The sequence below is a fragment of the Magallana gigas genome, chromosome 4 (genome assembly GCF_963853765.1).
Source record: "Magallana gigas chromosome 4, xbMagGiga1.1, whole genome shotgun sequence".
NCBI classification, from domain to species: domain Eukaryota; kingdom Metazoa; phylum Mollusca; class Bivalvia; order Ostreida; family Ostreidae; genus Magallana; species Magallana gigas.
Window position 1 is genome coordinate 8,812,861 of NC_088856.1, and position 19,283 is coordinate 8,832,143.

The 19,283-nt window shown below is 34.8% G+C and overlaps 3 protein-coding genes across 4 annotated transcripts in view; 2 read left to right on the forward strand and 1 right to left on the reverse strand.

Moving 5' to 3' along the window:
- The first annotated feature begins 1,051 nt into the window (after nt 1-1,051).
- Nucleotides 1,052-5,617, forward strand: LOC105327436 (uncharacterized). Its single transcript, XM_011427915.4, has 4 exons — nt 1,052-1,281; nt 1,734-1,814; nt 3,094-3,200; nt 5,295-5,617. Exons 1-4 carry the CDS (start codon nt 1,215-1,217, stop codon nt 5,511-5,513), a joined length of 474 nt encoding a protein of 157 aa, XP_011426217.3. The 5' UTR covers nt 1,052-1,214; the 3' UTR covers nt 5,514-5,617.
- A 149-nt stretch (nt 5,618-5,766) lies between these two features.
- Nucleotides 5,767-19,283, reverse strand: part of LOC105327441 (uncharacterized) — a 49,833-nt gene continuing 36,316 nt past the window's right edge. The window contains exon 14 of the mRNA XM_034450435.2: nt 5,767-6,415. Within this exon, the coding sequence (XP_034306326.2) occupies nt 6,266-6,415 (150 nt within the window). The 3' untranslated portion in view covers nt 5,767-6,265. The remainder of the gene's footprint in view (nt 6,416-19,283) is intronic.
- Nucleotides 6,620-15,289, forward strand: LOC136274418 (N-lysine methyltransferase KMT5A-like). 2 transcript variants are annotated; one of them, XM_066081184.1, is made up of 7 exons: nt 6,625-6,835; nt 7,996-8,099; nt 8,827-8,959; nt 12,178-12,376; nt 14,119-14,286; nt 14,641-14,808; nt 15,124-15,289. In XM_066081184.1, the coding sequence occupies exons 1-5, from the start codon at nt 6,783-6,785 to the stop codon at nt 14,122-14,124; spliced, it is 495 nt and encodes a 164-aa protein (XP_065937256.1). In that variant the 5' UTR covers nt 6,625-6,782; the 3' UTR covers nt 14,125-14,286; nt 14,641-14,808; nt 15,124-15,289. The 2 variants fall into 2 exon arrangements, with proteins under 2 accessions (XP_065937257.1, XP_065937256.1); XM_066081185.1 differs by lacking the exons at nt 12,178-12,376; nt 14,119-14,286; nt 14,641-14,808; nt 15,124-15,289 and adding an exon at nt 10,438-10,492 and having other exon boundaries at nt 6,620-6,835.

The following is a 19,283-nucleotide window of genomic DNA, read 5'->3' on the forward strand; positions in this document are numbered from 1 at the left end:
AAATTCGCAATAATATCAAACAATATGAATTTCTTACCATAGCTATTGATTTATCATTACTATGAAAATATTCTTGATTGAAGGCATGTGTGTATACTATGAACATGCAAGAAGTATGTCTATGTTGGCAACGGGACGCAAGAATCATGATTATACGCGTATACATGTACATTGGACTGAAGTTGAATATTATGTATGTGACATAGGAAACATGAGTTAGTTTATCGGATACATGAATAGCATGTGTATGCATGGGTACTTTGGGCATTACAAAAACCATTTCATGGGGCACTTAAAACATATACCAGTACATTTATATAGATACATGGGACAAACGAAGCTATTAAGTGTGGGTATACATAAAAGGCATGTTTGTATGGGTACATGGGGTACATAAAGCAGGTGTGAGCATGTTGGTACATGGGGCACGTAAAGCATATATTGTGTGGGTATATATGGAGAAAAGGAGTCATATATGTGTTGGTAAAAGGAACACATAAAGCAATATGTGTTGGTACATGGAGCATATAAAGAATTTGTGTGTAGGTATATATGGGGAGCATTAGGCATATATCTGTGGGTATACAAGGGGAACAGAAGGCATATAGGTGTGGGTATATATGAGTAAAGGAAAGCATAAGTGTGTGGCTACATACATGGGAAAAGGAAGCATATATATGTGCGGTTATATACATAGGGAACAGGTGGCATATATGTGTGGGTACATATTGGGAACACGAGGCATATACAAATATTTGTGGGTATATATGGGGAGCATGAGGCATATATGTGTGGGTATATTTGGGGAACAGGGCACTTTTATGTCTGGGTACTTAGTATGTATGTGGGAAACATTGGGGATAGGAGGCACATGTGTGTGGGTATATGTGGCAAATAAAGCATATATGTGTGTGGGTACATTAGAAACAGGAAGCAGGTACTTGACACACACACAACATATAATCACCGGTGTGAGGTGTGATCTTGATAGCACTAGTACTGATCAGGAACGTGCGTTTGTCTATTTCAGGGTCACTCTTCAACCTGTTGATTTAATGTGATCAGATAAACAGACGAACACAGGAATGAGGCCGCCGAGTGACCGGACATACTATCTGTCGTGACTCAACCATTCCGCAATTTTAGCCCTTGAATCTATTAAATGCTTTATTTTTTCACGTTATTGAAGCTGGAATTGTAAATACTATAGCAGGATGACGTCACTAAGAACTGTGGTGATTGCAATGGACGGCAGCGCGCATTCTGAATATGCATTCGAATGTAAGTATTTTTGTATAGGTACATAACATTTAAACCTTCATAAAACAGGAGTAGCCTTATACTGATAAATTGCAATACACGATTTGCAAAAAAAAGAAAAAAAGAAAAAAAGGAATACAACATAAATCCAAAAATTATGACATTTTTCTACGAATACCTTTTATTTATAAATGTAATGTTTTCCAAATCTTGATACGCCTGAATTAAATTTGATCACCAATATACAGATCTTCTGCTTCTTCATCCGAACAGTTGGACATTATTGTTACCATGGTGAACGACAAATGACCTTGCTTCTTATTAGACATTGCTGTCATTATATCATGCCACTGATGTCATGGTATATTTCGTTTTTCTTTAAATAATGATATTATTGTTGATCAAATGACACATTTTCCCGTAAACGATTATCTCCGACGTCTGCCTATGGAATACTTTATTCACAATTTCAGGGTACGAGAAAGAGTTCAGACGAGCTGGGGATCACGTGGTCATTGTTCACTGTTCAGAAAGACATGAAGCGTTCCACGGAGGTACAATACAATGCTTTTGGTGGTTTATATGAGGAATAAGGAATAAGGAATTATTTTCAGGCATTATGAGGTGATAATTTTGGCCAGGGCGTGGTCAAATCCAATAAAGCTTGAAGGGATTTATGATAGATAATATTCAAAGAAATTATTCAATATCACTTATATTTATATATTTTTCGGCATTGTACGATTAATTATTAGAATATTGACATATTTATGTGATCTTCATTTCTTTTTATTATGCAAAACCTGCTTGCGCCCCAGCAATACTTCATTTGAATTTATTGGACTGTAGAATACAAAATCAATTCGTAGTGTTATCACAGACAAAGACGCTGGAAAATGTATAAATATATGGGTATGAAGATATAGAACTTAACCTGCCCTAGTGGACAAAATTAGTTGAATTGAACTCCGCCTTATACATGTACTTATAAACAATTTCCAGTGGATCTTACTAGTCATGGACTCATTGAAATTGAAAATTTTAAACAAGTAAAACTCATTTTAACTGTTTAAATGAATTAAATCGGATTTCTGGCGATATAAGGGAGAAATATACTTATACTCATATGATGTAAATATATATTATTTATGATATGTAAAATTAATTCATAAACCGTAAAGTCTGGAACTATATTGATATAAGCAGTTATCTGACATACGTGAACACAAAAATCAATGAATGAAATGACAGTGCGAGCATTATCAAAAGAATGCCCTTGACTTCTTTACTTACCCAGGTAGCTTCTTAATGTGGAGCCTTTATCTGGCCGTCAATAGTTCACTAATATTTCAGTGACCCGATCTCCACATCTGGTTCTGTCTGGCTCCAGTCTACAACACAGGAATCTCTTAGTTTCCGGCAAACTTACCAGGCTTAAAGACCTTATAAAGCTGAGAATAGGTCTAAACTATAACGTGCGGATTTTGGGGGAAAATTTTCACTTAATAAAATTATCGAAAATAGGCGTCGGACCAGCCCCCCCCCCCCTCCCTTGAAATTTTTCTGGATCTGCGCATGTGTTTTACTTGCAGTTACTTTTTTGATAATGTCAAAATCAATATTTATACGAGAGTTTATATGAACATTTTTGAAATATTATCCAAGGGGGTTTCTGGTTTGAAATGATTACCCTAGTAAATAAAAAGGAACCCAAAATACATTGTACATTTTCGTAATTCTCAGTTTATGGTCTCAGGGTCATGTTCTTATTTTTTGTCCATACAAATGGAACTTGTACAGTAATTCTCCCCTGACTTCCTTTCTTCACACTAGCGATGGGGACGGCGGATATCCAGTCAGTCTGTAACATTTTATCACAAGAGGAGGAAACGGAAAACAAATTCAAAACAGATATAGAAAATAAACTCAAAGCCCACGGGGTAAGTTAAGATAAAACACATTCATTTTTTCAATATACATAATGTTTGATTAATTTATCAATATTTTCAAAATATAATCTTTACCATCATATGTCATTGCACTTTCCTACACAAGTCACTAGCTGAATATAATATCAAATAAATTTTGAAAATAGAAAAAAAATTCATGTGAAATGAATGTTACAATTAAAAAAAAAATACATTTCAACAAAATTTGAATTCGGCCAAGCATATGGTTCCTGCAAACGTTGACATACATATGCTAGATAGATACCTATTGGTTTTTGTTTTCCCTCGGACTGAAATGTCACATTTTCATTGGATTAAACATGGCACGTGATTGCCTCATATATCTCTATGTAGGTTCTTTGAGGATTAATATTAGGCAATATGGCCGTCATTGGCCGCCGCCGCACCTACTCATCTCGATATTTCATATTATTTAACACAGAAATCGTGTTCAGTAAGTCATTAAAATATTTAGAGTAGTGGCCCTTTGAAATTATTTTTAAATTAGAGTAGTTGCCCTTTGAATATTGACGTCACATTATTGTGTCTGGAGCAGAACAAAATGGCAGCGTCTAGGCCTAAATTTGCTCAAATCTCTGCAGAGGTTTAAAATTGAATAGCAACAAAACATTGTAAGTAATATGGGTGAAGCGAAGATTTTTAAAGCGCATTTGAAAGGTGGTATTGATAATTTTGAAGAGTTTAAATGAGTTTAATTGGACGAGATATAAGGCATCTTGTATACATGGCTTTGCGTAGATCACAGCTATTTGTGAATGAATGTGTCGCTTGATAGTCCTCGGGAAAACAAAACACTTATTAGGTTAGTTACTGACTCACTACGGAAATATATTGGGTTGACCAATCTCATAGACGGCTCGGCTTCGCCTCGCCATCTATGAGATTGATCAACCCAATATATTTCCGTAGTGAGTCAGTAACTAACCTAATAAGTAATAGTATTCACTTTGCGCCTACTTACCAACTTCCGAATCAAATACCAGACGAGTATACCATTTGCTTTGTTATTTAGATTGTTTTGTTAATCATCTGACGAAGCCAACAAATATTGAATATCGGCCATTTCCAAATTAAACAAACTTAATGGATCTTTTCAATTTTTAAAATAGCATGTGGACTCAATGGGGAATATAATTTTGTATATATTAGATAATATGTTTGCACTTTAAACATTATATCAAATTGAATATAGTTTGTTAAAGAGTGAAATAAAAAAAAACAGAGAAAAAATCAAATTTGCAAACTGCGGGTTTGTTTTTTGTTTTTTTAAATCCTTATAACTGTTATGAAGCAAAAGAAGCCTGTCATTTCATCTTGATTTCAATCAAATTTACGATCATGGTAATCAACTTAGAGGTCATTGGCGTTTCCTGAATTCATGTCCAAATATTTACATTCTACTGTGTTTTTCCATTAAATTCAGTGATGGTTAAATGCCTCTAAATGCAACACATATTCACTGCGTATGAATTTACGAGTAATTTACATAAGTAGTTCTCAAACAGTGATTTCTATGTTATCGGTTAAAAAATGTATTTTATGAATGTTGTCAAAACACCATGTTTTATAATTATTCGACAAAAAAGTTGACTTTATTGTAAAAAGCAACATTTCAAGAGTTATTTATCATGGATTATATTTCCATGCTCGTTGATCTCCTCTCAACAGTCTATGTGGAAACCAGTTTAAACCGGTTTTACAAAACAGCTGTTCTTGCTGTTACTTATTCACTCCCTCCGTGATCTGCACTTAATATCGATTTATTTAAGTAAACAATTGATTTCTTCAGTAAGGGAATGTAAATATAAGTATTAAATGATTTATTTTTGACGTCGTCGTGTCAATAACTGCCGTCAGGTGAACAGACAAATTATCATAACGCGCTAACGCGCGTTATTCAATTTGTCTGCTCACCTGACGGCAGTTATTGACACGACGACGTCAAAAATAAATCATTTAATGCTATAATAACAAGCATCGCCAATCCTACAGAATTAGTTCCATTCTCTAGTTTCATTACATACTGTAATTCAACACCACGTGTTTTCTTCGTTTCTTCATTAGATTAACGGACGTGTAAAAACACACTATGGAAAACCGGGTGAGACCATAATTCAACTCGCAAACGAAGCACAAGCAAGCAACATCATAATCGGAAGTCGTGGACACGGGAAGTTACGTCGAACGCTTCTAGGCAGCGTCAGTGATTACGTAGTACACCATTCGGAAGTACCTGTCACAGTGTGTCGTCACAAACACTTCACAGATCATGCGCATAAATGAAAGAGCGGAGACTGGTTGAGGCATAACCGCTTACGGATCAGAAACTGTGAAATAAAGCTTCCCAGAATGCCATATTAAGCGTTCTGTCTGTTTGCTAACAGTATGTACCTGTATGCATCTGTGATGAATTATTTTCTGAATTCCTACTGTATAAAGCCACAGGCTAGATAGTATTGCAATGTCTATCAATATTGACTGCATGGTGTTTTTGTCCAACTTACAGAAGATGTAGAATTTCGCAGAAAACCATTAATATATTGTACATTTATTTGCATTCCATTACTTTTAAACAATTTTCTGTCATGATGTTTATAATCGTTTGTCACTTTACAAGAAACACATATAGGAATTGTTTTACTGTCGGTTCTATTCTGATAGCACACTGAATTGAACATGCATGCTCTTTACGATACCAAACATTTTTTAAAATTGTCAAATCCAACTCCCCATTTTTTGGCGAACTAAATGTTGTTGTACAAGACTGGTCTCACTCAGTTTGGCGTTAATACACTGAGTCTAGAGAATTACACAGAGTTTGGAGTTTGGCATTAAAACTCTGAGTCTAGAGAATTACACAGAGTTTGGAGTGTGGCGTTAATAAATTGAGTCTAGAGAATATTACACCGAGTTTGGAGTTTGGCGTTAATACAATGATTCTAGAGAATTACACAGAGTTTGGAGTTTGGCGTTAATACGCTGAGTCTAGAGAACTACACTGACAGAGTTCGGAGTTGGGCATCAACACATCTGATCTAGAGAATTACACAGAGTTTGGAGGGTCTACACAAAGACTCGCTCTTCTCGCAATCAGTCGACGTCTGGACCGTGCTCTTGTCGTCAGGTTTTACGTCAGGACCCTCTCCATTGGTGGCTTGAAATGACGTCACTGCTGATATGGACCACTGTAATTAGGGAAGCAAAGAAATTAACATACACACTGCATGGTACTATATATATATATATATATATATATATATATATATATATATAGTTTTAAACTTGGTCAATTGTCTGGTCAACTGCAAATTTATGAGCTTGTTGTTGGGTCTTTGTTTAATTGTCGGGTCTTTTTTGAGCTGTCGGGTCATCGACCCAACAATTATAGACCCAACAATTAATCGTAGTTCTATTTCCTTACAATCGGGAAAATGTGTAAATTTAGCTGTTTGTCTGAAACCTGAACTGTTGGGCCTTAATTTCCCGTGAGGATCACATATTGTCATTGTCCAATCAGAAGTCGCGTGAAAATGGCGCGAAATTGGAGGCGGAATGAACCGAAATTCACCGAAGACCCACGAATTGGTTTTAACCACGATGCAGAGGTATATATACATTTTTACATTTTCACTGCTTTAATAGGGTCCAATGGAATTAATTTTGTTATATAAATATGAGCACTATTAAAGATTGATCAATATTTGAAAGGTACAATGCTGAAGAAACTGTCGTTTCTATTGGAGTTCGAAATTCCTCTGCGAAACTGAATTGTCTTGACTTATACCTAAAAAGTACAGAAACAAGGATTTTAAAAGTGTCAGGGTTATATTCTCTATTCTTTTTAACACTCGAGTGAAGTGCCTGTATGAACCGAACCATGTCCGTAGGAAGCAATTTCACTTTTGCAGAGCTGTGGAAATATTTTCTTGAAAGTCAGTCATTCGGACAGACATCACATGTCAATAAACTTTGCTTGTCCGAATGAATTATGCCTGTCCGAATACCAACAGTTAAAATAATGTTTGGAAAACTAAAATAAAATTTAAAAACACATACTGCAGGTGCGGTTATGACATAATTTTTTATGTTATATTCTTACATTTTATCTTATATCGTTAGATTCTTTTTACATTTTGACCTTTTACCGATTAATTACTGGAAAAATAACGAAAAGATATGAGCAGCAATAATGGGTACTCGAACTTCCTGTAAATCGGAGGTCATGGACAGGGTTTAATTTTAGCCAGAAGTAAGTTAATATTGATGAGAATAAAATAAAAATGATTCCTCAAATTAAATAAATGAACAGTGCAGAGATTTTCATCGAAATTTTTAAATGACAGCTTACATGAAGAGAGTAATAAAGAAAACTTGTGTATTTTTAGGCAATAACTGGTACTCGCATGTTAGGGAAGTTGTCTGAGGAATACTGATGCATCAAGAAACAACACATTTACAGCAATTGCATTTTGCGGTTTTTTTTATTTTGCCTTATGCTGACTGTGACAGGGCAAACAACATCGGATTCGGTCAGCCGGTCCTTATGTCAGTCTTTGCTAAATTAAGCCAGTCTTGCCGGCATGACCGGCAATTTTCCACAGCTCTGTTGGGGGGGGGGGGGGGGGGGGGGGGGCACAACCATACATTTTGAAAGTTAAAAAAAAAATGAACCCCCCCAAAAATAAGGTCATCAGATGTTATTATTGAGGGGGCACAAGCATATAATAGCTTTGTTTTCTATCAGCTGATCAACATACACTTTCAGAAGAAACAACAAACGTAAAAAGCCTCTAATGGTGGCCAAAGAATGCATTGAAAGAAAAAGGGATATAGAATTCCTAAAAAAAGTTTGGATTAGTGATGAGATACGTAAGTACATGTAATTTTTTACCTGTAAGTTTCATGCACATGGGTTGCTCCTGGTTTATATTAATTATTTTTTCTTAGGTATTCTTTGCATTAATTAATAAAACTCTAGTGAATGAAGTGTTGATATTTTGCCCCAGTTGCTCCTAGTAACATAAACACATTTTTCTTATAAACATTACAAAAATACTTGTTTGTTTGCTATTGATGTAAACACTACTGAAACTATAGACTTGGTGAATTGATACAGTAGTGAGTTGTTTCACTTCTATTTAGATTTAAGAAATAGTTGCAATTTTGTAAAGTTGTCAAAACTGTTAGGAAGCTAAATCTTGGGGTGTTGAAAACTTTTGGATTACCGGTACTTGTTTTTGAAAAAGTAGTGTATACGAGACTATAGTAATTTGTAAATTGTGCTACACTCATTTAAAATATAATAAAATAACTTTGGACATGCAGTAGTACATCGACAGATTGAATAAATTTTAAACCATTATTCATGTTTCTTTTAGTTGCAATGTATCGTGATATGTATCGTATCGCATCTCATGTATCGTGATATGTACCGAATCGGCTAAGTACAGTATCGTCCCAGCCCTAGTGAATAATGTCTACAGCATTTCTTTGATCTTGGCAATAGCTTTAGTAGAAATGAAAATAATCACCACCTGTTTCTTAGATTCTGAAACGTTTGTTAATCTCTGATGTTAGAATTCTTTATTTTTTGCAGACTGGGGAGTTGTAACAGAAAAACCTCTATGTAAAGGGGATTTTATTGCAGAATACAGAGGAAAATTATGCTTCGAAGAACCTAAAGAGAGTGCGTACAAATTTGAGTTTTTCAACAAGAAGACCAAGTACTGGTAAGTCATTTGTGTACTAGTAGGTCAATATAGATGCTGAGTTTTTTTTTTTTGAGGCAGTAAATGGCTGACAAATTGCCCTGTAGACTAAAAAAAAACAATTAATGTTTATCACTACTTTGATAATGTGCACTCATTTAAATTTTCCTTTTCAAATCATGTATGTTATTTTTCTTCGCAACAAAGTCGAAGGGATCGAGTAACTTGTGTTTTAAAGTAAGAAAGTTTGTCCATGTGGAACAGAAGTAATGATTGACATGAGGTTCAATGTTCTCTTGTGAAGGGATTCTACGCTTATGGGGGACTAACCTAGACCCAAAATATAGTGACACTTCACTTTTCTTTCAAAGCAAATTAGAAAGAAGTTTAGAAGATCAGGGAGACATGATGCACAAGTCCACTAGCCCTAATGTCTAGGGCATGTGTCTCATGATTGTCTGTGTCTAGTTCATTTTGTGATTAGGCAGGTTGATTTCCAGGCACACTTGTCTGATCAGCAAGAGAATCTTTTTAAATTTATAGAATATTGTGAATATTTTTTTTAAATTTATATTCCACAGAATTTTTAGCCACTAGCTGTCATAGTTTTGAAATGCTGCCATCAGGGTTCAAAAGGGTTCAGTCTCTTTTCACTATAGATATTGTTAATTGACAATGGTGATCAAGACTAAGTTGCATACAGTAATACTGTGTTTGCCAATTGTTTAGTAAAAGCATTTTGATTGGCTAATGCACTAATTTTTTTACGGAGTTAAACAAGCATTAACGAGAGTGAAAGCTTTTGATTGTACGTGTCATAAAAAAAGAATGACGTTAAAACACAAACTTTATTGACATATATTTCTTATAAAAAAAAACTCAACAAAAGCTTGTGTTAACATCAAACAAAATGCATAATTTGCACTAAAGTTAGAATCTAAAACATCTGTTTTATGGGCTCCACTTGCCGATAAAACTTGGTTTGCGACTGTTAAATCAACATTAATGGTTGCCAATAGCAAATGAGAAGACTTTATTCCCTAATTGTTTTGATTTACAAATTAATGTTAAATAACAATATCGATATATTTTTTAGCACTTCAAAATTCCTTATATATATGTTCAGATATGGGCAAGTTAATTAGGAATTCTGACAAGTAACGTTACATTAATGGGGTTGGAAACTTGATGGATGGACAAGTGGATATATTTCATGATCAGTTACTGGTAATAATGAGGACTGATGAAGACTTTTTTTTTCTCAAAAGTAGATAATGAAAATGTTGGGTCTAGAAATATTATATATATTGCTGTTGGGTCTAAGACTCTTGGATATGTGTATGTACATGTAGCACAGTATTATTGGGTCATAAACATGTGACAGGAAGTGGCATGGAAAAGAAAATGGAAGAAGAAAATCTCCTTGTAACTCTCCTTGTAACGGAAATAATATCATCCATATTCTTGCTTTTCATTTGTGTAGTTATCTTCTATATTAGTGTGAGGTGGACAAGGTTATTCCTTTCATGGAATACAGACATGCAGTAAAGAAAGGTATATATGTATCACTATTAAATGTCTTAGTATTCTGTCTATGCATCTGAATGCTTTTCCATGCCCTAATCTTCATCTGATGTTTTTTCACATAATTGCCTAGAGCATCAGGCAAGTTAAGGATAACTTTTTCTATAGTGTGAAACTAAAGATTGAAAGCTAGACAACTAAATTTTGTGTGTGCAGATTGTTATATGCATTTTAACAACAGTTAGCAGAAACAATTTTACTGATGCAAAATATTGATGTGTTGCTTTCTTACCCTTTTCGCATGCATATTCCCTATACGGAGTGACATGTCCGTGTTACCTTTTTTTGAGTCGGCTAGCGAAGCGAGCGAGTCTTTGTTATCATAGCTGTTTCTGCGAAAATTTTGCACTACATTATTCATGCGCTAATGAAAATAATGCATGCATTAACCTCTTTTGTTTGCGTGATTGCCAATTTGAAATGGTTGAACAATCTTATCTTTTTTTACACATATGTTTATGAAGTTTTTCTTAATGTTTAAAAAAATAAAACAAATCAAAGTAGTTTTTGTTCAATCGCCACCCATGAATTCGACAACTTACACGGGGAAAACCTTGTTCCATATTTAGCGTAAAATCTATTTTTAGAAAAACCCAGCTCGCAAAGCGAGAGGACCCTTGCTGGACATCATCAATCTCTTGGTGTGGATTTTGAGCACAAACGTGAATTGATAATGTGCAATATAATGCAAATAGCTCATATTTCATCGTCATTGAAATATACTGGTCCTTTGTATCTATCCTACGATATTATGCATTGCCGGTCTGGCAGGCATTGCCAGTCTATTAGTGAAATGTCAACAGAACGTGTTGAATCAAAGGACTGAAAGTACTGACACAAGTTGATGATTCAGGAATCGGACATTTATTGACTCTTTTCTGCTTTCAACACACATAATTGGAAATAATCATGAATGAAGTATAGAAGTATCTTATTATCACTGGCTACAACATATCAAAGATAAGTTGAAATCATGAATCGTGAAAGATGATGTTTTAGATAAATAGGATATCTAAATATTATTATAATATATTATAATATGATAAAGCTGGTCTCATAAAGGTGATGTCTGCCACAATGAGCCCTGTAATCTTTGTTCACCTATGTTTAATTTATTTACAAAAGACAGAATTTTTTTATGTATTACTTACAATGTAATAAAAACAAATACATCAAAATATTGACGTGTTCACAGCGAGTCGACTCTTAGGCCCTTCAGGCCTTTGATTCTATTTTTCTATACTATTGGATCAGTCTGTCTCCAATAAAAGGTGTGACACAATCATTTCATGCCAAATTTGTGTGCCTTTTCCTTGAAATGTTCTATTGAATGGTTGTTAACTTGTTAGTTGTTAAAATTTAACATAAGATAAATATAATAGTTGTTGGGGTTGAATTTTTAATAGACATGTGCATTAAATGACATGAATAACATTTCGGAAGGGTATAACATTTAACATAAACGACTCAACAGGCAGAAAATTATCATGAAATTCTATTAACATGAATCCTAGAAGACTGAAAAGATTGAATGTCAAAATCTCAATCTTACTTTTTACAGAGGACTTAATTTCTTACAACATACACATTTTCCAGTAGGATCAATTTTAATATCGGTTTTTAACTAGTGTGTATATGCAAGTTTTCTTTTTCAGGATTGATGCCTCGGAAGATGACGGCTCCATGGCAAGACTCATAAATGATGAACATATAGATCCTAATGCTAATATAAAGGTGCTTCATGAGGGGTTTGCAGAGCCCCATCTTTGTATTTTTGCTGTTAATGACATAAAAGCTGGTGAAGAAATCAGATACAACTATGGAAAGAACGTTGACTTTTTTTGGCGAAAAAAGGTAGTTAAAATTTATCCTTCATAACCAAATTAGGCAACAAAAAGTCACATATATTTAATGAAGTCAAACAAGTCAAACAAAATTTCAAGTATGCTCATTTATTTAGATTTAGCTTCATTAATGTAAAAGGAAACTTTTAGCATAATCATAAATGTCTGAAACCAGGATGTTTAAAACAAAATCTTGTAGCAGATAAGAATTCAAAGAAACAGAATTTGCACAGTAGATGCAAGAATAAATTATATTTATATAGGTTTCACTCAATAGTGTTTGAATATTTTACAGAGATTTTTAAGATCGGGTAAAGGTAATGACTTGTATATTACTGTTGAAATTTTGGTTTAGTTCGTTGTAGCCTCGCAAAAATGCAAATGTCTGAAAGCTTGAACTTTGGAAAGGACAAGTGAGATATTTTTTAAACATGTAGTTTTGCATCTTGTTAGATATACTCTTCTCTTGTCCAGTTCCTTGGCAGATACAAGTATCCCTAAAAATATCATTAAGTAATAAAGAAATCCCTGATATTTTATAATTAAGGCAGCCTCGTTAGACAAAGAAGAAATAATTTTTTAGAAATACATGCATCTGTTTTGAAAACAAATTCAACAAGCATTCTGAGAGTATTGCATAAGCAATACATGTCCCCTACCGGTTTGTAGACATTTGTGAAAACAATGCACTGTTATGCAGAATATCATTTCTTACTGTCTCAACAGACCAACCCGATAGCGAACCCGATTGCAATAATAAAAGAAACCCTGTCGATTAAATTTACAACACAATGCTTGACACTATTTTACAGAACGTATTTGTTTGTCAGAAACAATAAAAGGAATAGTCCAAGTAATGCACGAGATTAATTATCGTGCATTGACAACATACTTTCCTCGTTTATTTGATACCTAGCACGATAACGAACCCGAACATTAAAAAATTGGAATATCAAAAAATTAATTTTCTAGAAAATATGTCAACCAAGTGCTACAAAAGTGTAAACCTGATCTGTAGTTTGACATTTTGAAGCTGTTCAGCAAATTTCATATTATTCCTGAAACGCATAAAGAAAAAAAGTGTGGAAAACTGAAATGGGACAGACAGACGGACTGACAGATGCATAGGAAAGCTATAGTCCCCTCCGATGAAAACCGGTAGGGCAATAAAAAGCAGTGACCAACACAGTTGCCATATTAAATTTACTAGCTATTTATCTTTTATGTTTACTTGTAATCATATGAAAAATTTGTCAATTATTACTGTAGATTTTTTTTTTCATACTTGAGTACATAATATTGTGAAATGACCCCTAGACGCCTAATTGCAAGAATGATAGTTGATCTAAAGCTTTTACGTGGATTTCTGGGCCATTAAATTAAAAGAATGTAATTTAATTATAGGAGTAGAGCTTCGCACGAAATTACAATACAATGTAGTATTTATTCTCAAGAAGTAAGTCAATGATCTTTTATCTCAACAATAAGAAGGCTTTCAATACATTTGCATTTTTATGGTAAATGAAATAATTTACAAAGGGCTGTTCTGTTTAAATTTGAAATTTATTTGTTAATGTGTGGTGAAGGTTTCTTCAGATTTTAGAAACTTGAGTTTTAAAAGCATGCTAAGAAATTTAAACTGTAGAATATAACTATTTATCTAGTGCTCTTGATGTTCTTGATCAGTGCCTTAAGAGCTGAATCCATTTTTTTTACTTTTGTTGACTAAAAATGATTCAATCCATAATGTAGAAATAAGATCTGACGAAAGGCAGGATGACCAAGGAGTTTTCAGTATCAGTGAGGAAAACCAAAGATATGTACCAGCAACCTTCAAAGGAGAGCCTGGGCTCTACACCGAGAAAGATAGTGATGGCTCCAAGACAACCAATGAAATATTCATTGAGGATTTTGGCAATGGTAATGTATTTGATACATTCATAAGATTTGCAATATTGTCTAACAAATAGGCCATTCAAATCATGACCAGCAAATCCTAGAGTCCTAGAGTCAGCAAAATCAGCACAATGTCCATGTGTTGATGCTTACCAATCAGTTTGTCTTAAATGTCAAACTATATTACAGAGTCTATCTTCTTGACAGATTGGAGTAGTATTGGTATTTGATAAATGTAGGCCCTATAATGTGGTTTGACATGTGTGACCCTATAGTTCAGATACATGTTCTAGACTCATTTTTATTGCAAAACTTGACTCATTTTGTTTCAACTTGCTGACAGTATATCTGTATTTGGGATATGATTATGTATTGTAGAAATGAGAACTGATGAAACTCAGGGTGACCAAGGAGTTTTCAGCATCAGTGAGGAAAACCAAAGATATGCTTCAGCAACCTTCACAGGAGAGCCTGGGCTCTACACCGAGAAAAATAGTGATGGCTCCAAGACAACCAATGAAACATTCATTGAGGATTTTGGCAATGGTAATGTATTTGATATGTTCATATGATTTACAATATTGTCTAACTATTATGCCATTATTTACAGCAAAAACTGTCCACATGTTGATGCTTAACAATTGGTTATGTCTTAAATGTAACCCCATATTATAGGGTCTATGTTCTTGACAGTTTGGAGTAGTATTGGTATTGATAAATGTAGGCCCTATAGTGTGGTGTGACATGTGTGACCCAATAGTTCAGATACATGTTCTAGACTCTTTTTTATTGCAAAACTTGACTCATTTTTGAAACTTGCTGAAATTTTATCTGTATTTGGGATATGATTATGTATTGTAGAAATGAGAACTGATGAAACTCAGGGTGACCAAGGAGTATTCAGTATCAGTGAGGAAAACCAAAGATATGTTTCAGCAACCTGCACAGGAGAGGCTGGGCTCTACACCGAGAAAGATAGTGATGGCTCCAAGACAACCAATGAAACATCCATGGAGGATCTAGGCAATGGTAATGTATTTGATACATTCATAAGATTTGCAATATTGTCTAACTAATAGGCCATTCAAATCAGGACCAGCAAATCCTAGAGTCCTAGAGTCAGCAAAATCAGCACAATGTCCATGTGTTGATGCTTACCAATCAGTTTGTCTTAAATGTCAAACCATATTACGAGTCTATCTTCTTGACAGATTGGAGTAGTATTGGTATTTGATAAATGTAGGCCCTATAATGTGGTTTGACATGTGTGACCCAATAGTTCAGATACATGTTCTAGACTCTTTTTTATTGCAAAACTTGACTCATTTTGTTTTAACCTGCTGACATAATATCTGTATTTGGGATATAATTACGTATTGTAGAAATGGGAACTGATGAAACTCAGGGTGACCAAGGAGTATTCAGCATCAGTGAGGAAAACCAAAGATATGTTTCAGCAACCTGCACAGGAGAGGCTGGGCTCTACACCGAGAAAGATAGTGATGGCTCCAAGACAACCAATGAAACATCCATGGAGGATCTAGGCAATGGTAATGTATTTGATACGTTCATATGATTTACAATATTGTTTAACTATTATGCCATTATTTTCAGCAAAAAATGCCATGTGTTGATGCTTAGCAATAGGTTGTGTCTTAAATGTAACCCTATATTATAGGGTCCATGTTCTTGAGAGAATGGAGAAGTATTGGTATTTGATAAATATAAATGTAGGCCCTATAGTGTGGTGTGACATGTGTGACCCAATAGTTCAGATACATGTTCTAGACTCTTTTTTATTGCAAAACCTGACTCATTTTGTTTTAACCTGCTGACAAAATATCTGTATTTGGGATATGATTACGTATTGTAGAAATGAGAACTGATGAAACTCAGGGTGACCAAGGAGTTTTCAGCATCAGTGAGGAAAACCAAAGATATGCTTCAGCAACCTGCACCGGAGAGCCTGGGCTCTACACCGAGAAAGATAGTGATGGCTCCAAGACAACCAATGAAACATCCATGGAGGATCTAGGCAATGGTAATGTATTTGATACGTTCATATGATTTACAATATTGTCTAACTATTATGCCATTATTTACAGCAAAAACTGTCCACATGTTGATGCTTAACAATTGGTTATGTCTTAAATGTAACCCCATATTATAGGGTCCATGTTCTTGACAGTTTGGAGTAGTATTGGTATTGATAAATGTAGGCCCTATAGTGTGGTGTGACATGTGTGACCCAATAGTTCAGATACATGTTCTAGACTCTTTTTTATTGCAAAACTTGACTCATTTTTGAAACTTGCTGAAATTTTATCTGTATTTGGGATATGATTATGTATTGTAGAAATGAGAACTGATGAAACTCAGGGTGACCAAGGAGTATTCAGCATCAGTGAGGAAAACCAAAGATATGTTTCAGCAACCTGCACAGGAGAGGCTGGGCTCTACACCGAGAAAGATAGTGATGGCTCCAAGACAACCAATGAAACATCCATGGAGGATCTAGGCAATGGTAATGTATTTGATACGTTCATATGATTTACAATATTGTTTAACTATTATGCCATTATTTTCAGCAAAAAATGCCATGTGTTGATGCTTAGCAATAGGTTGTGTCTTAAATGTAACCCTATATTATAGGGTCCATGTTCTTGAGAGAATGGAGAAGTATTGGTATTTGATAAATATAAATGTAGGCCCTATAGTGTGGTGTGACATGTGTGACCCAATAGTTCAGATACATGTTCTAGACTCTTTTTTATTGCAAAACCTGACTCATTTTGTTTTAACCTGCTGACAAAATATCTGTATTTGGGATATAATTACGTATTGTAGAAATGAGAACTGATGAAACTCAGGGTGACCAAGGAGTTTTCAGCATCAGTGAGGAAAACCAAAGATATGTATCAGCAACCTTCACCGGAGAGCCTGGGCTCTACACCGAGAAAGATAGTGATGGCTCCAAGACAACCAATGAAACATCCATGGAGGATCTAGGCAATGGTAATGTATTTGATACGTTCATATGATTTACAATATTGTCTAACTATTATGCCATTATTTACAGCAAAAACTGTCCACATGTTGATGCTTAACAATTGGTTATGTCTTAAATGTAACCCCATATTATAGGGTCCATGTTCTTGACAGTTTGGAGTAGTATTGGTATTGATAAATGTAGGCCCTATAGTGTGGTGTGACATGTGTGACCCAATAGTTCAGATACATGTTCTAGACTCTTTTTTATTGCAAAACTTGACTCATTTTTGAAACTTGCTGAAATTTTATCTGTATTTGGGATATGATTATGTATTGTAGAAATGAGAACTGATGAAACTCAGGGTGACCAAGGAGTATTCAGCATCAGTGAGGAAAACCAAAGATATGTTTCAGCAACCTGCACAGGAGAGGCTGGGCTCTACACCGAGAAAGATAGTGATGGCTCCAAGACAACCAATGAAACATCCATGGAGGATCTAGGCAATGGTAATGTATTTGATACGTTCATATGATTTACAATATTGTTTAACTATTATGCCATTATTTTCAGCAAAAAATGCCATGTGTTGATGCTTAGCAATAGGTTGTGTCTTAAATGTAACCCCATATTATAGGGTCCATGTTCTTGAGAGAATGGAAAAGTATTGGTATTTGATAAATATAAATGTAGGCCCTATAGTGTGGTTTGACATGTGTGACCCAATAGTTCAGATACATGTTCTAGACTCTTTTTTATTGCAAAACCTGACTCATTTTGTTTTAACCTGCTGACAAAATATCTGTATTTGGGATATAATTACGTATTGTAGAAATGAGAACTGATGAAACTCAGGGTGACCAAGGAGTTTTCAGCATCAGTGAGGAAAACCAAAGATATGTATCAGCAACCTTCACCGGAGAGCCTGGGCTCTACACCGAGAAAGATAGTGATGGCTCCAAGACAACCAATGAAACATTCATTGAGGATTTTGGCAATGGTAATGTATTTGATACGTTCATATGATTTACAATATTGTCTAACTAATAGGCCATTAAAATCAGCCAAAATGTCCAAGTGTTGATGCTAAGCAATTGGTTTGTCTTAAATGTAACCCCATATGATAGGGTCCATGTTCTTGACAGATTGGAGTAGAATTGGTATTTGATAAATGTAGGCCCTATAATGTGGTTTGACGTGTGTGACCCAATAGTTCAGATACATGTTCTAGACTCTTTCTTATTGCAAAACTTGACTCATTTTTGAAACTTGCTGAAATTTTATCTGTATTTGGGATATGATTACGTATTGTAGAAATGAGAACTGATGAAACTCAGGGTGACCAAGGAGTTTTCAGCATCAGTGAGGAAAACCAAAGATATGTATCAGCAACCTGCACAGGAGAGGCTGGGCTCTACACCGAGAAAGATAGTGATGGCTCCAAGACAACCAATGAAACATCCATGGAGGATCTAGGCAATGGTAATGTATTTGATACGTTCATATGATTTACAATATTGTTTAACTATTATGCCATTATTTTGAGCAAAAAATGCCATGTGTTGATGCTTAGCAATAGGTTGTGTCTTAAATGTAACCCTATATTATAGGGTCCATGTTCTTGAGAGAATGGAGAAGTATTGGTATTTGATGAATATAAATGTAGGCCCTATAGTGTGGTGTGACATGTGTGACCCAATAGTTCAGATACATGTTCTAGACTCTTTTATATTGCAAAACCTGACTCATTTTGTTTTAACCTGCTGACAAAATATCTGTATTTGGGATATAATTACGTATTGTAGAAATGAGAACTGATGAAACTCAGGGTGACCAAGGAGTTTTCAGCATCAGTGAGGAAAACCAAAGATATGTATCAGCAACCTGCACAGGAGAGCCTGGGCTCTACACCGAGAAAGATAGTGATGGCTCCAAGACAACCAACGAAACATTCATTGAGGATTTTGGCAATGGTAATGTATTTGATACATTCATCAGATTTGCAATATTGTCTAACTAATTGGCCATTCAA